The sequence below is a fragment of the Dromaius novaehollandiae genome, chromosome 2 (assembly GCF_036370855.1).
Source record: "Dromaius novaehollandiae isolate bDroNov1 chromosome 2, bDroNov1.hap1, whole genome shotgun sequence".
Classification (NCBI taxonomy): domain Eukaryota; kingdom Metazoa; phylum Chordata; class Aves; order Casuariiformes; family Dromaiidae; genus Dromaius; species Dromaius novaehollandiae.
The window spans coordinates 130,136,205-130,160,081 of record NC_088099.1 but is presented as its reverse complement, the minus strand read 5'-3'; the positions used below and the strand labels follow the sequence as shown (position 1 = coordinate 130,160,081).

Sequence of the window (23,877 nt, the reverse complement as noted above, 5' to 3'; positions counted from 1 at the left end):
GAAAGAAAAGGCAGAAAAGAAATAGAATGACTGAAGAGAAAATTGTCGATGACCTGTAAAATAGAAGTAGTAAAAATAAATGCGGAAAGTTGTAATGAAATATAGTAGTTCCTGTGTATAGATTTAAGGTACAGGCTTATTAAAGAAATTTTGTTTTAAGCTTTAAATTTTATCAGGTTTTTAGACAAGCATATTGTATACAATATGCGATGCATATGCATGCGCACACACACATGCAAATATGTGTACATTATTTATTTTCGTAAGTAAATTTTAAAATTATATTTTAGTCTATGGAGTATTGTAGCTTTCTGAAATTGTTATGTAGTATTGCGAAACTGATTAGTAACTCTAAGTGCGGTAAGGTGGAACAGATAAGAACAGATATACAACATATTTGCAATAGAAAGCATGCTGTCTTTCCCTTAAAAACAAGATAGGGGAGTCTTGACTTCAGTGGAGTCAGTGGAGAATCTCCCAGTGGCCTCAATAGGTTAAAATATAGCAGAGCAATGGGAAAAATAAATCATGAGAGATTTATGAGTGAAAGAGATACTGTGTTTTTTGGGTAATTACCAATCTTGTAAGGTTAGGAAGCCTAACCTTTTTGATGAAGAATAAATAACCATAACAAGTATAGGAAAATGAGATAGCAGTGTCCCATAACACAGTTTATTTCAGGGCTGTATTGTTCTGGCATGATCCTGGGATTTATTGATTTGCTCTGGAAATGGAGCTTGTGTGTCTGCTTCTTCTCCATGAAGCACATTCCCTGCTTCAAAAAAGCTGAAATTTGATCATCAGATCTGCTGTACCTCTCTCTAGGCACATGAATTTTTAAGTCAGTCCAAAAGAAGTGTGGGTTTTAGCGCACTTTAAAGATTAAATAGAGATTTTCGGAGAAGTGGACATAGCTGCTCATGATTTAACAGTGTGTGCTGGCAACAGCAACTTATGGAGGTATAGAGCTAGAAACAATGCTTCACAGTGGTCTGAGCTTCTCTGGTCATCATACAAAGTGTTCTGTTCCTCCCTGCCAGTGCTTGCAGTTCAGAGCCTGTGCTATACATCAAGTAACTCCCATGTCATCTCCAAAAGAGCTCAAGTGCTCAGCCTTGATCCCAGCTAGGGGTATGCCTTCATTTGGATGTCCACTACAAGCTTCATGCTTAGCTGTCCTTACGTTGTCCCATGAGAGGATGTGAGAGAGACATAGAAGGGGCCGGGCACTTTAAGCTGCCTGGTGACATATCAAGCAAGGAAATAATTTTATATATACATAGTAAGACTAGACTCAAGGATCTGTGTTCATGGGTTGAAGGGCATCTCAGATTCTGAATTTGAATCTTTGTGCCCAGGGTCAGAGATCTTGAATTTCTCCAGAACAGTGAAAGTCATCTCTTCCTGTATTAGGCAACAAGAAGGGTTTCTGTGAGTCCATTAGCAGTAAAAGTAAGGCTAAGGAAAATGTGGATCTGCTGCCTGGTGACTGAGAACATAAAAAAGGCTAAGGTACTTATTGCCTTTTTCTCCTCAGTTTTCGCTGTTCAGGTTTACCTTCAGGCAGAGTTTGTGGGAGTGTAGCTTTACCCACAGTAGAGGATGATAGAATTAGGGAGTGCTTGAGGCAATTTGACATATATAAATACATGAGACCAATGGGATTTGTTCTGGGGGTACTGAGAGAGGTGGCCAATGTCATTGCAAGGGCATTCTGTCATCTTTGAAAGGTCATAGTGATTGGGGGAGGTTCCTGATGGCTAGAAAGAGTCACCAGTTTTTATGAAGGGCAAGACTCAGGATCTGGGGACTGCAAGCTGATCAGCCTAACCTCACTTCCTGGAAAAGTTATTGAGCAAATTCTCCTGGAAGCTGTTTTCAGATACAGGAAGGATGAAGAGGGGACTGGGAACAGCCAGCATGGATTTACCGGATCATACCTGACTAATCTGATTGCCCTTTACGATGAAATGACTGGCTTTATGGTGAAGGGGAGAGTAGTAGATATTTAATACCTTGACTTTAGCAAAGCCTTTGGCATGATCTCTCATAGTATCCTTATAACTAAAATGTTGAGATATGGACTGGCTAAGTGGACAGCAAGGCAGGTGGAATGTTCACTCAGCTGTTGGGTTCTAAGGGTCGTTATAAGTAATACGAAGTCCAACTGTAAGCCTGTCACTAGTGGTATCCTTAAGGGACCAGTACTGGAACCAATACTGTTTAAAAGTCTTTATTAATGACCTGGACAACTCGATAGTGTGTTCTGTCACCAGGTTTTTAGATGAGCCCATATTGTGGGGAATGGTTGATATGCTGGATGGCAGGGCTGCTATTCAGAGGAACATCAACAGGCTGGAGAAATCAGCTGACAGGAAGCTCATGAAGTAGAGCAAAATCCTGCATCTTGGGTGGAATAACCCCATGCAATACTATGAACTGTGTGTGATCTGACTGGCTAGAAAGTAGCTTTGCAGAGAATGACCTGGGATGCCAATGAACGAGAAGGTGAATAGGAGCTGGGGTGGCTGTGTGCCCTTGCAGTGACGCAGTCCAACTGCATCTTGGGCTGCGTTAGCAAGAGTGTAATGAGCAGGCCAGAAGAAGTGGTTTTTCCTGTCTCCTTGACACTTGTGAGGTGGCATCTGGAGTATGTCACACTAAAGGCAGTGATTACTGAACCCAGCAGAGGTCCATCAAGCTGATGAGGGGGCTGGAGTGCATGGTGTTCAAAGGGAGTCTGAGGGAATTGGGTTTGTTTAGCCTTTTAAGAAGAGAAAGCTAATGGGAGATTTTATTGCCATTTTTGACTATTGGATTGGAGGGTGTAGAGAAGACAACGCCAAATTCTTCTCAAAGGTGTGTGGTGAAAGGACAAGAGGCAGCAAAAACCACTTTTACTGTGAGGGTGGTCAAACACTGGAACAGGTTACCCAGAGAGGCTGTGGAATACTCAGAACTCAACCCTGAGCAACCTTATCTAAATGGACCAGCTTTGAGCAGTAGGTTGGACTGGAAGACCTCTGGAGGTCCCTTCCAGCCTAACTTATTCCTTGATTTCATGCCTTCCTGTTCATACCCTTTCCCGTATTTTTTTTTCCATATTCTGTTGCAGAGCCTGTGTCTTAGGACTATCTTGTTTAAATGTTACTAGACTTGAAACTTTATTCAGTGCTGAGAAGAACCCACATTTCAGGGGAAGCTTCAGGAAACATCAGAAGAATGAATTTATTTAAACAGAAAATATTTTTTTCCTTCAGCAGAGCTGATGTTCACTGCAGTGTGTATGTTATTCTTGGACAGATTACTCTTCCTTATGCAGGTAACTGCAAGACCCTTGTTAAGTTGCCTCTTACTTAGAATTCCTTCAACTTTTTTACTGGGAAGATCCCTCTAGTCCCTGCTTCTCCCTGTTACCACCTCAGTCCCTCCTCAAACAAACAAACAAACCAACCTGGTATCTAAGAGATCTGAGTATTCACGTGGTGTGTGCAAAAACATATTTATGCTTCTGCTGCTTCTGTGGTCTGACAAGGGAAGAGGCTTGAAGCGAGAACTTCTACCACTTAGTGTATGTATTATTTTTTTAATTAAATTTTTAGATCATCACATTCTGTATTTGAAGAAGAACATGTTTTTTAGTTTCTGAATAGTTTGTGAAACAGAATTCTCGCTTCCCAGCTAGCTACTCTTAGGCTTAGTAGGTAAATCCCTTCTCCACCTCCATATTAAATCAGACCACAGATCATGTTTTCACTCTGCTTCAGTTCACCATTCTCTTCCCAGATTTTCCAATATCTTGTTTACAGCATTTGTTACTTCCTAATGCCCATGACTAGACTGACGTCTAGTACTCTATATCCTCACTCTGGTAGTATCCAAAGTACTTTGTAAGACTGTTTTGCTCTATGATCACAATAAGAACTGTACTCTGAATGCTATTGTGAGATTTAAATACATGGATATTTTTATGATCAATAGTTACACCTGTATTTTTGTTCTTTGGGATGCCAGCTGGCCATAGAATGTATTCATGAAATGTAGTCCCAGAACTGAGAAGGACCTTTGTAGTGCCGTGAGCATGTATGTGCATGAGTGAGTAGCCAGGTGCCTTATGATGGGAATAACCTTCCCATGAACTTACTGCTGGAGGATTTAATGAGTAACTGGTCTGATTCTTTCTACAAATCATGTCTTGAAAAGACATGTATATGTAGATAAAAACAGTACTAATCTTGTACTATCATCCAATAGAAAATAGTGGTCTGTTGATTTATGACAGAGAATTCATAACAAATCTATAAGTGAATCTGCTGTTGACGTGCATTCGTTGGGTAGGAAGCCAGAAAATCGGAAATACTGCAAAACGCATTCTTGCAGTCTTCTAAGACAAGATTATAAAACTGGACTATTTCTAGTATGAAATCTCAACTCCGTAAAGATAAAAGCTAAATATTTCTATACAAATGCTATGAGTAGATGTCATACTTCTACTGAACTGTAGTCACAGAATTTCAAGACAAAGTATTGTATAAATCTCTCAAATAACAGAGATGAAGTTGAGGCAGGTAATATGACAAGGGATTTAAAATACTGACATAATGATTTTGAGGAATGAGTGAGTATAATAAAGGAAAAGGAAAGTTGGAATATTGTGAAGGGATTTTACTTAAATCTGTAGTGAGATATGGGTGGAAATGGTGTATGACGGACTTTGTACAGAAGACTGTTTTCGTTAGATCACAGGTTTATATGGTCTGTGTACAGTTCTGTATGCTTTGCACAAAGCCATCTGTTTGAAAATGACCAGTATTTATTGATCTCATAGTTGGGAAGATACAAGTTTAGGTTTTGAAAGTTTTTGTATGTGCACTGAAAATGAACTTTGAAAGGAGAGACAAACATCACATAATGGAACAAAGTAGATTTTAGTTTTAGTGTCCATTCATTACTTGGACCAACAGTAGGTAAGTATGAAAAAATATATTCTCTAGAAGTAATAAAATTCTAGTCAGTTCTAATTCTGTATAACTCCACACTTAGTTTTGGCTCAATAGAATGATTTGTTCAAACAGAAATGTTCCATGGCAGTATGTCTGTTTTGATACATTTTCACTGAAAAACAAAAAGGGTTCACTGAAACACAGACCATGCTAACCAGTATGCAGAGCAGATTTCCATCAGATATTTGACTGCTGTTGAGTGAAACTGATGTCTTTCATTCAGCATCTGTCGTGGATCGCAAGACACATTTTGAGATCATATGATTTCTCATAACTTCTGTCCCTTTGGTATTTTGAAAAATATAATTTGTTTCAAATTGACATAAATTAAATTCCAACTTGTCGTAATTCCCTGCAAACCAGGAAGTCTAAGATTTGGCCATTTTTATACATGGTTTTACTGTATTAAATTATTGGCAGTTCATTTGTGTTTTGGTGGTGCTTCAGTCTGTGCTCCAGTGAGTTCAGTACAAACACAGAAAGAAAAGACTCAAATTGCTAGCAGGCTAGAGTGATGCAATGAAGGAGAGACAGCTGAGAAGTGGACAGTAAAGGCACATGTGATCTCACTGTAAACCAAAGATGAGCAAAAATGGAAAGAACTCATAGAATTTCTTTACTACTCTACTAAATATATTAACAATTAATAAAAGTTTAGAAAAAGTACTATAAGGAAAATTTTGGTTTCTCCTCCAAAATAAGAAAAAAGTTGAGAAATACTGAAGTCGTGCTATCTAATTGAATTTAATTATGCTATGATCTGTGAATGGAGGCAATTTTTGATCACATAAAATTTTAGATAGCTTTTAATGAACCTCATGATTCCAAAAGTAAGGAATTATGAAGTAAATGATCAACATTTAAAAAAGCATCAAGGAAAATTATGAATTCTCCATCTAAGTAGAGTCCAGTCGCTGCCTTGCCTAATATCTTACAGCTTGCATTTTTGAAATATGTCTATTCACTAGAAAACACCATAGCTCATTATTTCCATTGTCTTCAAAAGCAAATGCATGATGTACTTTCTTTGAACACAAAGCAGAACCAAATTCTGGCATTCTCACTCTGACTAGAAGCTTGCCCCTCTCTTCCCTTCTACTTCCCAAGGCTTCCTGTGTCTCTCTCCCCTTGCTCTTTTCTTTGTGTGTTCTTTTTAACAGCTTCTTTGTCTTCTCTCTTTGACCATATCTGTAACTGCAGGCTAAGATAGTAATTCCCTTGGTATATACCCAGGTTCCTGAGTGGATTTTACAGGTCAGAATAAACTCTAGATAGTCAGAGTTTGTATAGACTTAAAGATAGCTTAGGTTATGTTGATAAGCATTGGAATCACATTCTCTGACAGAAGCACTTAAATAAGCCCTTGTTCCATAGGCCCTTACCTGCAAAAGGTGGCTGATGACTTAACTTCAACTTTCCCTTGTGGAGCAGATCCAAAGTAGAGTAGACCCTATATTTACATAGAGTGCAGTCAGCAGTCAGGCAAATTTCAGTGACAGCTATTATGTAGCACGTTTTGTAGCGGCTACCAGAACTCAAAGTTAGAACAGAATTTCCTGATACAATCACACAAGCATCCTGATATTCCAAATGATTGTAAAATATCACTTTTTGTTACACATTCTGTAGAACTCAGCAAATTTTCATCTCTGTTTTTGATAAAAATGATGTTTGGAAGCATAAAGTTAGTTGACAGTTGTTAAAATTATAAATAAAAACATCAAAGCTGGCTAAGAGACTTTGGACCTATCCTTATAGACCTTTTTTTGAAGTTACTAGGCATCATCTTCACAGAAGAATGTGCAGTTCTCAGCACTGTGGTGTTGCATCTAGAGACAACCCAACAATTACATTTTGTAGATAAGGCAACAGATCACTTAAGTACCCTAGAAAAACAGCGTGTTAAATGAGTTACAGCATTGTTTTTATTTTCATTTCTATGAATTGTTCAAGATGTTTATTGGTCAGTACAGCTCTGTATATTGTGGGTCCTAAAGAGCTCAGAAACTGATTTTCTTCATTCTCTGCCATTGTAGGTGAGGGTAGCTCAGCAATTGAGAAATGTTCTTTCAAAATTAAACCAAGGTTTTGGTAATATGTCATGTGTACAAGGCTGTGCTTCCCAAAGACCAGAGTTTGTTTTCTTTAAGTGTCAGAATAGAGTTCATAGGTTTATACAGCCTGACCAATAGGGACATGTTTTGTTTCACTGTTTTTATTGATCATTATTTACACTTTATGGCATTTTTTTATAATATTTTTTTTATACATGTTAGTTTGAAAGCATTATCCAAACCAAAAAATACTTTTTCTTTAGGATAAAATGATCAGCAAAGTGGAAAGTACCTATTGTTTACTTTCATGTTGTCATTTTATCCTTATTGGCCCCGAGAACACACACTTCTATTTGGTGTAAATGAAGTACCATCAAATGCAATATTTTATTACGATCTTTTATTAATTTATGTTTGTCAGTATTAATTATTCCTGTTTGTCAATTAATTCAGTCACAAGAGTCATCCTGTATATGCATTTATTCATAGATATTTTTACTTTTACTTCTTCACCAAAGAAAATATTTCCACCTGTTAAAATAGGAAGAGAAAGAAGTCATTTCTGCTCATGAGATTCTTGAGCTCTTAAATTCATTGTGCAACTTTTTTTCTACTGTAGGTGTCTAAACTACCAAATCTAAACTTCATGTATATATCTGTGTATATTTAGTGCCAAGGTCAATAGAGCATCCTAACTGGGATTGGAGGACAAAACCGGAGAGCCATGATTTTGATGAACTAAATCATATTCTTCAAGAGAGCAAAAAACTTGGAAAAGCCCTTGAGAATCTGTCTCGCAGTAAGTTGATTGATTTTAGTATTTTAATGTAACCGTGCAGCCTGAATTGTAATATGGAAGTATATATCAAGAAGGCCGTGTTCCATTCATTTAAGTTTGCTGACATCAGCAGTTACATTACTGTTGATGAGGTTCACAGAATGTCTGAGATTGATTTAGCACTTCTAATACTGACTGAATCTACTTCCCCTCCACCTCCTTTTTTTGTTGCATTAATTTTCTGTCAGCTTAGTGAGCTGAATTGGCTCACAAAGAGAAAAAACACCAGAGCTGGTATAAGGAAAATGATGGGAACATGCAGCAGTGAGACTGTTCCTTTGGGTGGTAGCAGTTAGATTGGTTTAACTGCTTGTGACACCTTAACCACATTGATGGGGATCAGACCTTTCACTGAAGAACAATTAGGTATTTTATGACCTTGATCCCAGTTAATTCCTTACAGTTTTGAAAAGCAATTCAAATAAATAATTTAGAGCATTTCAAATAAATACTCAGAAACATGGTAAATTATTATTTCATAAAAAAATAAATATTATCTCTTAAAAGACAAGCAAGCAGATGCAGTATTTAAAAACAGCATTGTCATGTAAGGAGTAGCTCTGAGAATTACTGAGTAGAATATGATAAAGAAAGCTTTTTCTTTCTGTAAAAGAGAATTCTGAAATGTATTGGTAGGAGCAGACACTACTACCAGCTAGCAAAGTGTGAAAAGTATTCTTCCATGGTACAGGAAAACTAAGTATGCTGTGGTCTGTGAGCCTGAGTCAAGGAGATGTTTGAATGAGAAATATTTTCTTTCTCCTTTCATTAAATTTTATTCCTGGCACCTCTTGATTCATGGAAGAAACTCCAGATGGTGTCATCAGAAACAGAGCTGAATGAAGGATGGAAGATCTGTTTTGTGGAGAATTTTGAGCTTTGACATTTTTTCCAGATTGGGGGGAAGAAACAGAAATGCTTTGTCAAAATTCCCAAATGTTTAAGGTTGATCTTTTATATTCTGAGCAGTTTTCCTATTTGTTTTAATTGCAGTAGTATAGTTACACAGCTCTTCTCAATTGCATTTCTAGTTAACTGGTCTATCTGCCTTGTATTCTCTAAAAAGCTGAAACCACTCCTGATTAGGGTCCCTAATTTGCAGCCCCGCTATTGCCCAACCATATTACCATGACAGGTATAAATGAGTTTGTCATTTCCAAGCCTTTCTCCTTTAGAGACTTGCAACCAGGCACATAGAGAATCAGAGAGCACTTTTTTCAGTTTCAGAACTGGAGATATAAAGCACTCAGAAGCAAGAGTTCAACAATAAAGGCCTTTATCCAATCCTATGTCTTTGTCTTCCCTTGTGACTATTGTGTAGTTTCCACTGAGCTCAGGCTTCCTTACACCTGAAATACCATTTGCAGCATTCTGTACCACTGTTTGCCAAAGAGTTTTCCAACTGATGTGCAAAACACTGCAGCTCTTTTGAGTCTTACACTTGGACTGGAGTTGAATATACCTGGTGAATCTTGTTTGAGCCAGATTCTTACAGGGTTATTTCACAAACGAAACATTTCTCACTGTTTCTTGCTTAGTGCTTATGTTTTCTGATGATGTATTTATTATCTTTTTCACTGTCCTTTCCTATTGGTTTGTCCCTGATGATTTGCTTTGATTTAACTATTATAAGGTGAATTAAGGCTATTCAACAAAGTAGGCTAAGCTGCATATGATAACTGTAAAAGTTTTACTTTCGCTGTCCCTTTCCTTCCTGTTCTTTTGCCAGTTTTCCTCCGTATTTCTTCAGTTTAGTGCCCAAAACTGAACAGATGATCATTGCAGTTGAGGCTTTGTTTGTTTCCAAAAGGAGCAGAAATAATTGCACATCTTACATGTGACACTTCCTGTTAATATATTTAGGAATGGCATTTTTTCTTTCTTTTCTTTCTTTTCTTTTTTTTTTTTTCCAGCAGCATTGCGTTGTAGCTTATGTCCAGTTTGTGTTTACTCTAACCTCTGGATGCCTTTCTTCACTGCTGCTACTGACCAGTTATTCCAGTTTTATATTTGTGTGATTCATTTTTTTGCTTGTGAGACATAGTACTTTGAACTTGCTTTTAGTAATTTTAGCTGTTCTATTCAGGCTGTTCCTTCAATTTGTCAAGATAATGTGAAACTTTAATCCTATCCCCCAGAGTGCTTTAAACCACTTGCAGCCTGATGTTACCCTCACTTTCATGAGTGTGCTCTCTATTTCTTCATCCAGATCGTTAACGGGAATATTGTCAGACCTCTGCATGATTCCATTTCAGATCTGACAGCCAGCCCTTGAAAACTACCCAGTAAGTGCGTTTTTCCCTCCAGATGTTTATCTATCTTGTAATGATTTCACCTAGAATATAATTCTCTAATTTGTTTATCAGATTGTCATCTAGGACAGCAAACAAAGCCTTATTATAGCTTAAGTATTTTATATCTACCTCTTCCTTTAATCCACTAGGCAAATTTCCCAGTTGAGAAAGCAATTAGATGGATTTGATGTGATTTGTTCTTGATGAATTCAAGTCTGCTGTTCCACATATTCTATCCACTAGATGTTTGTAAATGTTTATTTAACAATCTTGTTGAACATTCTTGATGCTGTCAGATGTAGGCTGGCTGGTTAGTAATTCCCCAAGTCTTCCTTTTTCCCTTTTCTAAAGAAAGATACAGTATTTGCCCTTTTCTGTCCTCCTTCTTCCTGAAAGACAATTTCTAGTGGTTCAGAGGTTTCTTCATCTAGTTTGTTAGGTACTTTAGAGTGAATTTCACCAGATCCTGTCAACTTGAATATATCTAGAATATCCTTCAGCTTGTTCTTTCCCTCGTCTGGCTTGCAATTCTGTCTCTTAAAAACAGAAGTGTTAAGTATCCAACACTGAGATTTCTTTTTATCGTCTATTATTTGCTTTCCTTCTCTTTGATGTAGTAGTTCTGTATTTTACTTTGTTCTCCTTTCCTACTGTATTTATAATTTCTTTTCCGGTGACTTCTTTTTGTTCTTTGATAGTTGTTACTCATTTTGTGCTTTAGCCGTTTTGATTGTATCACTTAAACATTTGCATCAGATTCATTCTAATTTGTATGTCCTTGTTCCCCAGTTTTTGTACTCCTGATTTTTCAGATTGTTTTAGGAAAGAAATCCAGTCTGTGCTGTCACTTCTTCCATATTAGGATGATATAAAATAAAAATTAAAAATATGAGAAATTTGAAGAAAAAAATAAGGTGTAATTTTGAAAATAAATCTGGTCTTAGCATGCCCACAAAGGTGCAATAGAGTTTGCACCTAGCAAATGTCTCAGAGAGGTTCAAGGAGAGACACTTTCAGACATTTAAGAAGTTTAAGGTATATGAATCTAATTTTGTGCTGCTCAAACACAGCTGAGTGGTAAGCATCCCATATGGTGAATTTTGCAAAGACTGTGACAGTCTCACAGCTACCTTCTCCAGTGCTGCTGATTGCTTTGGGCATGTTGTTCAGCCCTTTTGATTTTACAAGTATGTCTGTAAAGCATACAATTCTAATGCTACGTTTGGTACTAATCTTGATTCCAAGCAGTATGGGACAGGCAGCTGGCTCAACAAATACTTGAGAGTGTGAATGATCACAACATAGCATCAATGGCTTTTTACAGCATCCTGTGATCTCACTCTTCAGTATCTGAACAGGGAAGAGTACAGCATAAGGGTAGACTTTTGAAGTTAAGTGAATTTTCCATCAAGTCCTGGACTTCCTTTTCCATTTTTAAAGGTATGTTTTGGATCTTGCTGTAAAGTTTCCAGCCTCCACAGACTTCATTATCTGCTATGCAGCTGACACAGCCTGTGATTTAAACTCCGGTTTCTATTGCTTCCTTCTCTGTGCATGTAGATCTCTGCTTTTAGAGAAACCTGTGCACTTCATAGAAAACTAGAACTGTCTGAAAGCTTTGGCTGGTGAGACTCAAGTATTTGGATGTTTGGTCTGTTCTATATTTGGACCTTCTAGTGATTGAAACTGAACTTACTTATATTTAGTGCCCACCTTTCATGCACAGTTCTCAAGACAATATGTAACTGATTTTGAGTAATTCTGTGCTCCAGTAGGTCCGGTGTATCTCAGAAACCAAGAGTGACTTCACACTCAATGTTAAACTTATCTTAAGAGTATCAAGATACTGGAGAAGAGTATTGCCATAATTATAGGCTATGTGCTTTGGAGCCTGATGACTTAAGTATTCCATTTCCCAGAGCTCCAGTGATATGGGAAACTTGGGTTTCATTTGCTTGTCTAATGACCCATAATGATTGCAATGTATTTTGAGCCATCAATTCAACTATTTAGGAGAGATTTTGATTTATGAAACAAGGTTCAGGTTATACTGCATCTCCCTGATACATGTGTTGTCTTCTGCAAATACAAGTTGTGTCATCTTTATTTCCATCATTCTTCTTCCTCTGCTGGTCACAAATAAGAAAAGTTCCACCCTGTTTGAAGTGCATGCTCTTCTATTTCCTGTTCTGGCCTGAATTCCTTTTAAAGAATTAAGAGCGTTAAAATCTCCTAAATAGTTAAGGATCTTGCTCATGAACAGGCCTGTCTTCTTCCCCTGTCTTCCTAGGATGAAGAGATAGATAGCAAGAGATGTAACATAGTAAATGATAAAAAGAGTGTTGGGAAGATTGAGGACTAAATCAGCAAAAGCTTGCTGCAAAACAAGTGTGAAGTCTGACTGCTTTGTGAACATCTTTACATCTTTTATTTGAACAGTTAAGGACTGGAGTGCATATTGAATATGTATGCACATTGGATTTGCTATTGAACACACTTAACAGCATTTGATGATATGTAATGTGTTGTACTGTGAGACAACGTTGTTTTTGCACATAATTGCACATAGCCTTTCAGTAAACACAGATAACCAACATTTTGTTAGTAACATTTGAATCCTAGCTGAGGCCAGATGTATATGGCAAATTAGAGGGGAAGACACAAATTTATGATGTTGTCATTTCAGTGGACATTCTAAGGTCAGCAAAATGGTAGTAAGCTAACATAAACCAAGGATAGTTGGAAACCAAGCCAAGTCAGTGTGAGGGAATCCCAGAAATAAAGGTATCTAGATGTAACCAGTAGGAGAAAAGTCTTCCAGTTGTTCCTTAACTTGAAAGGGTAGTAATCAGTAAATCAGTAATCAGTAAATAAGAAAGCCAACTATGATCTAGTAGGAAATATTGTAAGGGAGCATAAAAAATGAAAGATCTGGAAATCCCTCTGGAGTATCTGTAACAGGTACTTCTCATAATGATAGAATCAGTTGAAGTTGTCTGGTCTATGCATAGCTTAAGACAGACAAATGTGAGCTTACCCCTTTTAAAAAAAGAATAATATAATGAAACCCAGGACCATATCTTCTATTTCCCCCACATAGGGAAGAAGATAAGTTTTGACAAGAGTAAAAATTCTTGTAACAATAAGGATAGAACTAGTTCAAGAATTGATGAGAATACATAAACAGATTCCTAGAATCACATTTTCTGTTTATTGATGAATCTGCAAGTATGTGGGGTGTGAGAAGATTAATATGTGCGTCATGAACTGCTTCAGTACATTTAGCTCTCTCTGAAATGCGTTAGGATGGGTTTTCTCCATACTAATTTGTAAACTCCCCCACTAATAAACTTCTGTGCTATGGGAGCTTACTAAAGAAATACATACAGGTTATGTATAGCTGAGTGGAGTGCCACAAACATTTATCAGAGACATCTGAATTTTCTCATTGAAACTGGGCGTTTCTGATGGTGATCTAACTGTAAATGCACATTTGCATGACATGTAACTAGAGTTCACCTCATGCTGGAGGCATTGTTTGAAGACGAACTTTTTTCAGCCAGACAGTTGGTCTGAAATGCACTTTAGTCTGTAAAAATGACTTACCCATGATCAATTGAGCATCTTGCCCTAAATGTCCTCTGCTATTTGAACCACAAAACTAGTCATCAGCATTCTGTAAAGGTTTTTTGCTTTCTTCTGTTCAGGCTGAACTTTAAAATCATGTTATGCTTGTGTGAGATCAATTTATTTTGAGATCGACATTTTTGGGTAAGCTCAATCAAACCTTTAAAGAAGATAATTTTATCCCTGTACTGCAGCTGTTATATGATACTGCCTTTGCTCATACTATCCATTTGCTTTTAGTGTGATGTATGAGTAATAATACAAAATAATATTTTCTGAGATTGAAACAGGAAGAGTGTGGACATAATTATCACTATTCATTTATAAAGTAGGGTTTATATGGCATGGAGATCACTGTGATTTTTATTGTAAGTATTTCTTTTCTTATATGCTTTAAATTTTTAATTACCTTCGCTGAGGTATTTGCCATTTTAACCTACTTGTAAGTCTCAGAGCCTCAGTAAGTCCCAGTCTAAGAGACCGGAGTCTCTTTCTTGGTTGTGGTCTTTTATGGAATGGTATTTAGCTTGTTAAAAATTTCCCTAACGCTGTTGCAGAGGTAGGACTCTATAGCTAGCATTGCAGATGGGACTCTATTCTGAAGAAAAAGGGGATTGGCATTCAGGAGGTAGCAGAAGGGTGGATTTCATGACTCCATCCATGGCGGCCAGCTGGGTTACCCACCTTCATCTAATCTACCTTAGCATGCACTTTTCCCTAAAATCAGGAAGACTGCAAGATTCTACAATATTCCTTCTTTTTTTGCTGAGAAAAGCAGGACTTTGGGGTAGCAGAGGCTCTGGGCAATAATTTTCAGTGACTACTTTGCATGTTGATTTTCTTTGTTCCCCTAGTTCATTGCTCCCCAAAGTTAATCCTGAAACTTGTATTCTCCATTGGAGCCACTCACAAATTTGGATATACAAATGATGCAGGTCTAAAGTACACATCATGTGGGGATTTAATTAATTTTATTTTTCTTAAAGTCATCATGGTGAGGAGAGATTAAATCCACGTTTCCTATGTCATTCCTAGATAGTGACTATAGTATGTACTGATATGTTAATGCATGATGCCTTGTAGATGACAGTGTTTCCCTTGCTATTGTGTGGCTAAAAGTTGGGAAAATTTTTATCCTAATTTAAGTTGGAAACCCCTGCAGAAGCTCAGTACAAAAATTTGTAAAAAAAATTGTTTAATAATATAAGGAAATATGCCCCTTTCTTTTCTAGCACTACACTGAGGTTTCTATTCAACATGCCTTCACAAAAAATCCCTGAATTATTATTGGAGAAAATAAGGCTAATTTTGGAAATTGTCAGCGACTCAATGTAAAGAAATTAAATAATTGAGCATCTATTATGGCAGCCAATGACAAGTCTCTTACAATATACATACACAGAAGTGACTGAACTGGTTGTTGTGTACATATTTTCCCAAATCCAGGGGAAATGCTTTATTTGCTACAGAAAAGGCCAACCATTTTCCATCCTTTATAGTCCAAGGATGGAGTGGAATAAGCAATCCCAGTGTACGTTGCTTTTACTACATGGCAAAAATAGGCTTGTGCAGACAGGCACAGGGGCTAGCAATTTACATGCTGTCAACTACAGCATGGCAACTATCTTGTGGACAAGGTTTGGCTGTGGAAAATTCAAGTAAATTTAAGATGGCCTATCCCACCAGTAAAGAAACATAAGCTTCCCCACATTTACAATGTATCGGAGAATGCATGGGGGCAATTAGCTGTGTGGCAGTTGATATATGGTAAAGTATTCCTGTGTCCATGCTCAAAGTTGCAACATTAATAATGGTTGAACAATAATGCTCTTTGTTTCTCTCTGCAGTGTGTTACAGAACCTGTGATGCACTAGGAGGCTGGGGAATCCAGCAGTCCTCAAGTCCCGTGGCCCACACTGATCCTGAGAATGTAATTTGTTATGTTAGTTGGAGTTATCTTGGGGTTTCTTAGTTCTGAAACTCTTTACATCAAAACCAGAATGCTTTGTTGGGCACGTAGGAAAACTGGCTATCGGGAGCTCTGTGGCCATCTTCTGGAAGTTTAGGAAAATGCATCAGTTACTTGCAATTCCCACTGAGTGTGGTAGTCTGGCGAATATTACAAGTAGTAGTGTTTTATTTTCGTATGACTAGGAACAGATTAGACTTGTCAGATATATGTGCATTTACAGAAAAGTAGGTCCTAAGAGAAAAACACAACTAATGTTTTGTTACTCTTGTGTTACCTCTTTATATAATGAATTAAAAAGAGAAAAGCAGAAAATAGTAGATTTCTCTGAAGTTTCACAACTCTCATCCTCATCAGAATAGTTATTCTATATTTTCAGGTGTGCATAGCATATGAAGGTGTTGCAAGTTCTTCAGCTAGTGTAAAGCTCGTCAGGAATGAAGCAGCAGGCGGAGATTTTATGACTTCTTGGCATTTCAAACAGACTTGAACTTGTTACAGTACCTAGTATTTTGAAAATTAGTTTTCTGCTATTTAATTTTAAGCACCAAACTCAAAAAATCACTCCATAGATGAATACGGCCCATGAGTGGAAAGGCATTGTGTATGCATTAGTTGTACTTGTTGCAGGAGAGCATCAATACATGAAACTCTTCTGCTGAGACCTGTATATAAAAGAGCTAGGTATCTTTAAGACTGATAGAATTGTTGTTAAAAATGTTCATTTTTCTTTTGAGAAAAAGTTCACTTCTTGGTCAGTTAGAAGCTAAGCAGTATTTCTGAAGGACAAGATTGTTTTTACTGTGAGCTAAATCTTTCTTGCAGTCAGAGAGTACCCTTTTCTTCTGCATCTCCTCAAAAATCAAGCTATTGGCAGGATAAAAATGTTCCAGTGAAGAGGGGCTGTGCTAGCATGAATAGCCCCACTCCATATTTGTTCATGATAACAGATGGCAGTAGCTGTGGCTGTGGAGAGCATGGACTGTGAGAACATGCTCAGACCAAGTACTTTATTGTTTCAGCACCCTCATAAAGCAGAGAGTCATTATGCTCAAAAGTAGAAACTGTGTCCTAGATCTGTCTGTGTAATTCACCAGGCATCTAAGTGGGCTAGGTACTTGTGATACCTGATCAAAATTCAACACTCTTAATTAAGGATAAAAGGGAGGATTTTCAAAGACAAAACACTGGCACTTAGGTGCCTAACTAATTCCTGCTGTAAACTTTGCTTGTGAGCCTTAGTTGATGGTGGCAGGCAAAACACCCCCACTTAAATCAGAACGCTGCAATTTATCATTGCAAAAAGAGAGAATGGTAGAACTATTCTACAGTTGTTATATATAATGTAGTATGATCATATAGTATGATTATATATGTATATATGTATATATGTATATATGATCATATAGTATGATATAAAACTACAGCAAATGTCTGTGAGAAACAGCTGCTGCAAGAGAAAGAGCCAAGTACATTCACTTATTTTGGAAGGATTTGTGTTTGACATCAGAAGACTTACCCCCCTAAAAGAGAGAACTTTTGGAACCTTCCCCTTCTCAGTGGCTTGAGGCAGAGCGAAGATGAAGTAACCCTAAAACTTGCATCCTTTACATTCAGCATTAACTGATTGCATTTTAATTTTAAATGCATTAACTGATGGAAGTCAGAAACAGTTGTTTTTAGTAATTTACAATATAACAAATCCCTTGAATTCAAGATTGAACAAACTAGGTATGTCTGTTTTTGTGGTATGAGAGTTTGTTGGAGATTAGGATTAAATCATAATGAAAAAAAGGCCACAGCCTGAGTAAGTGGACTAAACTGTTGATAAAAGTTTGCACATTTTTAGTTTATGGGCATTTTACCTAAACCTGAACTATATCCACTTTCCATTTCAAGTAATTTCATGGAATAGGTTGTCCCTTTGTCTCTGTAACAGCCTGTGTTTTTACAGTGATATTTTCCTATTTAGAATATATAAAAATAAATATATATGCACACATTTATTATCTTTATAGTATATGTTTGTATATTATATAAATATTTTTCCTCTCTTCTGTTGTATGAAAGCCATAGAGAACTGGAAATAACTATACAAGGTGCAGGGAGTACAACCAATTATTTGTTGTCCAATAATAAGTGAAAAGAAGTTTTTTGAAAAACACTGATCTCTAAATACTAGTGATTCTATGAAGTGATGATAACAACCACTGTTATCATTACTTTGCAGTTTTTAAATTGTCAGTTACTACCATAAAATGAAATAACTGACAATAATCTATTTTACTATGAAAAAGTCAAGAGTGTGCCAAGAGTTAAGGGAGTAACAGTTACCCTACATATTCCTGTATGGTAAGTATGGGTATCAGTTTCTCTACTTGCATCTGAATTGTCAAGATTCTGGATTAAGAGCTTTTTTTCTTTTTTAATTTTATGGTAATATATGCAATGGGTAGCATTTTCTGAGATTCATTCTCATATTAGTCATTTTAAGTTTTTACTTGAGAAATCACTTTGTGAAAACTGGAGCCCATATTACTCACCTGTGGTCTTCCTGCAAAAGGACCTTACTCTTGTGATATTCTCCCTGCTGCACAGAGATGCAAGTTCCCACTTCTCTCAGCTTCACCAATGCTATTTTGTCAGTTTGCCAGGTGTGAAAGAAAACTGACAGAAGCAGCCTGGCGCAGTAAAATCTTGGAAAAAAATGATATGCTTTTTTACTCCCAGTTTTTAATGGGCTAATTTATCCTGGTCTCTGCTGATGGAGTTGTGTTAGTGTTGATGGGGCTCAAGCCATAACATAAATATCTGTATGACTGACAGCATGGCAAATCCTGCCTCTGGAAGAATCACCATGCTAATGTCATTGTAATAAGCTTCTTATGAAATTTCTTCTGTAGAATGCTCTTTCTTTCCTCTTGATACCACATCAGAAAAAGATATATAAAAAGAGATTTCAGGTTTGGTTTTGTGATTGCAAATATAAAAATTTTCTAAGCTTTTTCTTTTTATTCTGTTTTGGTGAGATATTCTCAGATATCTTGCGGTCTGTCTACATGCTTATCTATGAAATATAGTTAGTTTTGGTTGGACGCTTCAATTACTCAGCTTAGTTTTCTGTAAAATTCAGAACAATTTCTGGTGTAGTGATGGAACTTGCACAAAAAACCATTTTATTAAAAGCACTCTTAGAGATTATGGAAGTGTATGTATATGCAACTTAATCAGAGAAGTGATTAGTGCTTTTGGTCAAAGCATATGGTGGTAGATATAGTTTTCCCCATTTGACATCCTGTGCTTTCAGTACTGTTCTTTGATTACCAATATAGCAGTTGAATAGTGAAAGTATTTGGCATTTTTTGGAGTGAAGTTTGCAAATGGTAGGGTTACCTTTCGTAGTTCAGCATGATTTTCTTTGCCATAATTGAAAATAAATGTTTTTAGCAAGTTAATCAGGGTAGGAAAAAAAATACTCTTGCTATTTTTACTTTAAATCTTAACAGCCATTCTGTGTTCTGTAATGAGTCTGCGTCTTTCCTGACCAGTCTGATTATGCGCTCCCAGGTCTCAAAGATGCAGTCCCAGAGGAAGAAATGAAAGTAGAAGAAAAGGGGACCTCCTATCTGAGGAAAAAACTCGTATCAAAATAAACAAACAAACAACTTCTAAAAATCATAGGAAAAATCATAGTTTGCCTGTTTGGAGAGAACATCTGTGGTTGTAAAATGGATTGACTTTGCTTATCCAAAATATACCCAATGGTATGAAGATGTGGTTGATGTAAATGAGGTGTTCAGCCTGAGATAAAGAGAACCTCAAATTAAGTTTTCACTGCCTCAAAGAAAGCATTAATCTGCTTTCTAGTAAATGCCCATACAACTTTGAGGATGGAAGAAATTAGCTTTCCTAACACATTAATGTTTTGTTGAATGACTCAGGTTGGTGCAACTTGCTGATGGATGCACTGTATGGATGTTCGTGCAGTGTCTGGAGTAAATGAAACTCTTAAGTTTTTAATAACAGGTTAATTTAAAAACGGTCATTGCTGTGGGGGTTGGGAGGATTTGACAGAATGTTTTGTTCAATATAACCTGCTTTATAAATGTTGCATGACTGAAAATATTCTTTTAACTACTGGCATATTTGTTCTGTGTTGATCAGGTCTTAAAATGCTAATTGCAATTCTGCTAACGCTTTGCTGATTTTAGAATAAAAAACAATATAAGGAAGTCATCTAAACTGAGAATTAGCAACATACAGCAGGTGATTAAAAGCACAGTGATTAAAAAAAGAATTCATGTAGTTATGGTATACCAAAAATGAGGAATAAGAAAGTTCTAGAAATAAGCTTGTACTGCTGCAACCTTTAGTATGATTTTATAAAGATTAACTCTCAGTTCAGCTGATATTACGTATTCTGTCATATCACCTCTTGTGTTCCTTAGAAAAAGATGTCTTGATAACACCATATGAATTAGAAAACAGCTTTTAAGAACATGTTCTTGCTATACCTGTATGCTTCACTGCTTTACTTTGACCATCAGGAGATTCTTTGCTTTGCTTTTTGAATAGAAGTTCTATCCTAGAAATGTTTCTTATCAAACCTGATAGGAACCTTAGAAATGGTTTGCTTTCAGTAAGTCAGAATTTTCAACGTGAAAGCATTAAATATATGATTACTTTATCAAGCATGGCTGAGGCACGTAGATGTGTCATAAGTTCTGAGACCAGCTGTGCATATCTAACCTGCCACAGAATAGTCATTGGTAAAAATGATAGGACTTGACGAAAGCAAGCATGGGAAAGCCTCAGGCAGGCATCAGCAGAGAGGACAAAAGAAGAGCAAATAAACAAGGTCTGATTCAGTGGATTTAGAACAACTGTTTTGCTTTACATTAGGAAATTTTACTTTGAGATTTTCTTCTCTTTGGTTTTAATTCTACTGGTTTTCATAAAATTATTTCTACTCTGAACCATGGGAAAAGAAAGAAGAGTCATGGCCATGTTGCCCTGTAATTGCAGGATGCCATTACATATGCTAGTCAGAGCGAGATTTGCATAATTACGTGCCCATTTGTAAATACTAAGTTGCTTCTTTAATTTTCGAAAGCAGGTACAAGTATATTGACACTTGTCATCACTTTACTAACACATTTGCTATTTCCATTTCCATAGTTTTTTTTTTTTTTGGAAAGTTCTTTTTCATTGTACTGTAGCTGAGGAAAGTTAAGAGTGTATTGTTTGTGGGCAGTTTCACTAATGGAACAAAATATAGGTTGTATTGTTCAGCTGTGTGCAGAAAATGTGTAAACTTTTCAGATTAAACATCAGTTTTATTTACTGTAATAAAATATTTCCAGAAATAATATTTCTAATTTTTTTAAAATCTGCTTTGTTTTCAGGCATTGCTATTTCTGATGAACTTGATAAGGTAAGATTTACTGTATGCCTAATGAACAGTAAAAAACAGATAGATGGTAATGGCAGTTTTGGGCAATGAGAACTAAATCTCCCTGCTCTGGCATACACACTTCAGTTCTGTTGGGTTCAGAGGGAGTTTGGGTAGGGAGAGCTGTTGGGTAAGTACTGTACATGTGGATACATTAAGAGCTTAATCCAGGATGGGCTGTCAATTGTGGAAAAAAATCTCATTAAGTTTAAAAAACCCTTAACAAGGCCAAGTGAATGCTTCTGAGTTTGATACCATCTATACATAATATAATCTGTTGGGTTAGTTTAGTGGTATACTGTTGGGAACATTTAGCTTTAAATACCTTTAATTCATGAAGTCAGGTTCTTGGGTAGCTTCTGCTTAATTACCTTACCTCAATTATTACGGTGCATGAAAATCTTTAGAAATATTCTTTGGTCTCCAGATCTGACTAGGAATGCACAATCCATAAAAATCAATCTTCTTTTTCTTGCTGAATGCAATATGTAATGATCTCTTCTGTTTCGGCCCTTTTGAAAAGTTACATAGTTCATGTGAATTTAAATTTTAGCTGTAATGGACTCTATACTGAAAGAGTAATTAAGCTAGTTTTTCAGAGTTCCAAGGGTATAGAACACCTTTCTTTTCCCAGTTCTCGCCACTGAACAGCAGTTCTCTTTTAATACCAAGAATCTTGGGTTATTTTCTTGGTATCAGAAATTGTTACTATCAGGGAAGAAAGATTAAAAAGTGTGAAACAGGACTAATTATTAATATAGGAGATATTTTTTTCCCCCGTCTTTCCTTTCTCATGGTAAAATGAGGGTGCCATCCTTTCTGACACCAATGCCTATGCAATACCTCTGGCGGTTTCTCAGGAAGGGCCTGTTAGAGAAGGTTGATCACTGCTGCCACATAATCCTATGCACATGGGGCTGCCCCTTCAAAACAATGACATCATTTTGGCCTTGATCTTGCTGTATCTCATTTTTCACATTGAGTGGATAAGAGAATCTAAGCCGTCCTTCCTACTGTTCCTTCAACTGTGCTCAGAAGAGTATGAAAAATACAATTACAAAACCCTTCCATTAGAACTCTTACCTTGAAGAATATTTACAAACAACTCATCTTAATTTGGTTTTGTTTATTGAAAAAAACCATGAAATATCACTGCTTTGTGGGAGGAAAAAGACATTTTGGGCTAGAGCCTGTTACAACATGCTGCTTCCATTTTTAGGAGATATTTCTCAGTGTTAAAGCTCTTTTTAAAAGATGATAGTCTTGCTCAAAAATCACTCATGTTTTTAAATTTAACGTTTTTGTCTGAAAATTGAAGTGGGGAACATCGCCGGTGAATTTCCTAAGGAACCAGTCTGATCAAAGAGTGAATTTTCTTTTCGTTACCACATCATTTTATTGTTTATAATCTAAAATGGAAATATTTATTATAAAACTTGTTACATATTTTCAATAGCATATACTCTCTGGCACCTTTACAGTAGTGCATCTACTTTAGCATCCATTTCTGATGAAACAGGTAAAGTGAACGTGCTTGAAATCAAACAGTATTTGGAAAATAAATGAAATACAGAACTCTTAACATTCTTGTTTTTTCAGCCTTGTTTTACAGGCTTCCAGGTTGGATTCACTGAAAATATGTAATTTGTAGTCTCCATTGTCTTAGGGGAGCTTCACTGCTATTTCTTGTCTTCCCTCTTAGGGATTTTTAGTGGACATAAAGGCTACTTCTGTATTGAGAGATAAAGCATAGGCAGGACCATTCTGTGGTGTGGAACAGCCTAAATTCATGTTGTAAAGCTCCCTTTACAGCAGGGCAGCTGCATGCAATCTGCCTCCTAGGAATGATCCCTTGCATTTGCTAACTCCTGAACTACACCTGTGACTTGTTTGTAAGAGTGCTATTTGGCTTAGGCCAAAGAAGAAGTGGGGACTAACTGACAATGATTTAACAGTGTATATAGTTTAGTTTCATTTCACCTGGGCATGTCCTAGGCAATTTTTTTTTGTTGTTGTTTTTTTTTTTTTTAGGTATAAGTGTAGCCAAGTTCGTTGTTATTCCCTTCTCAGAGATAGCTGCTGATACTACAGCTTCCTTATCTAGGCTGCAGCAGCACTGAATCCTTTCTCAAACCACATTCTAATCTGTGTTTTGGATTAATTGTTTGGCCCTTCAGGTGCATGTGATTGGTCTAGAACAGCATGCCCAAACTTGGCATTGGATTCTGTTATAAAATTGGTATTGCTTAGGTGTCATGAGAGACATGAAATTAAGCACAATAAGAAATACTTCTGCATGCTCTCCCTTGCTTTGTTTTTCTGACAAGTGGGAACATTCTAGGGAATTAGGACAGAGCCTATAAACTTGCTTTCTTGCAGTTTAGATTCTGAATCCAGGGAAGACAGACAATGTGTATATACATTTATTTATTTTTTGTTTCCTATTATGTGTGTTTGTAAAATAGCCTCTTTCTGGCTGCAGTAAACTCTAGCTGCCCTTGTCAGGGGAGTTTTAATCAATAGTGTTGGCTGATGTACCTCCTCCTCCAGATAATCCAGTTAACTAGTTACTTCCTTAGTTACTTCAGCATTTGGATTTGGACAAACAGTTTGCTCTCAATTACAGTCACTTCTGTGGAA

At 36.7% G+C, this 23,877-nt stretch overlaps 1 protein-coding gene across 5 annotated transcripts in view; it reads left to right on the top strand.

The window, feature by feature from the left end:
- C2H8orf34 (chromosome 2 C8orf34 homolog) overlaps positions 1 to 23,877 on the top strand; it is a 191,392-nt gene that overhangs the window by 31,380 nt on the left and 136,135 nt on the right. For 4 of the 5 annotated variants that reach the window (XM_064507424.1, XM_026115237.2, XM_064507422.1 and 1 more), the window contains exons 4-5: positions 7,728 to 7,856; positions 21,191 to 21,219. In XM_064507424.1, the coding sequence (XP_064363494.1) occupies positions 7,728 to 7,856; positions 21,191 to 21,219 (158 nt within the window). The remainder of the gene's footprint in view (positions 1 to 7,727; positions 7,857 to 21,190; positions 21,220 to 23,877) is intronic. The other variant, XM_064507425.1, reaches the window with a different exon arrangement.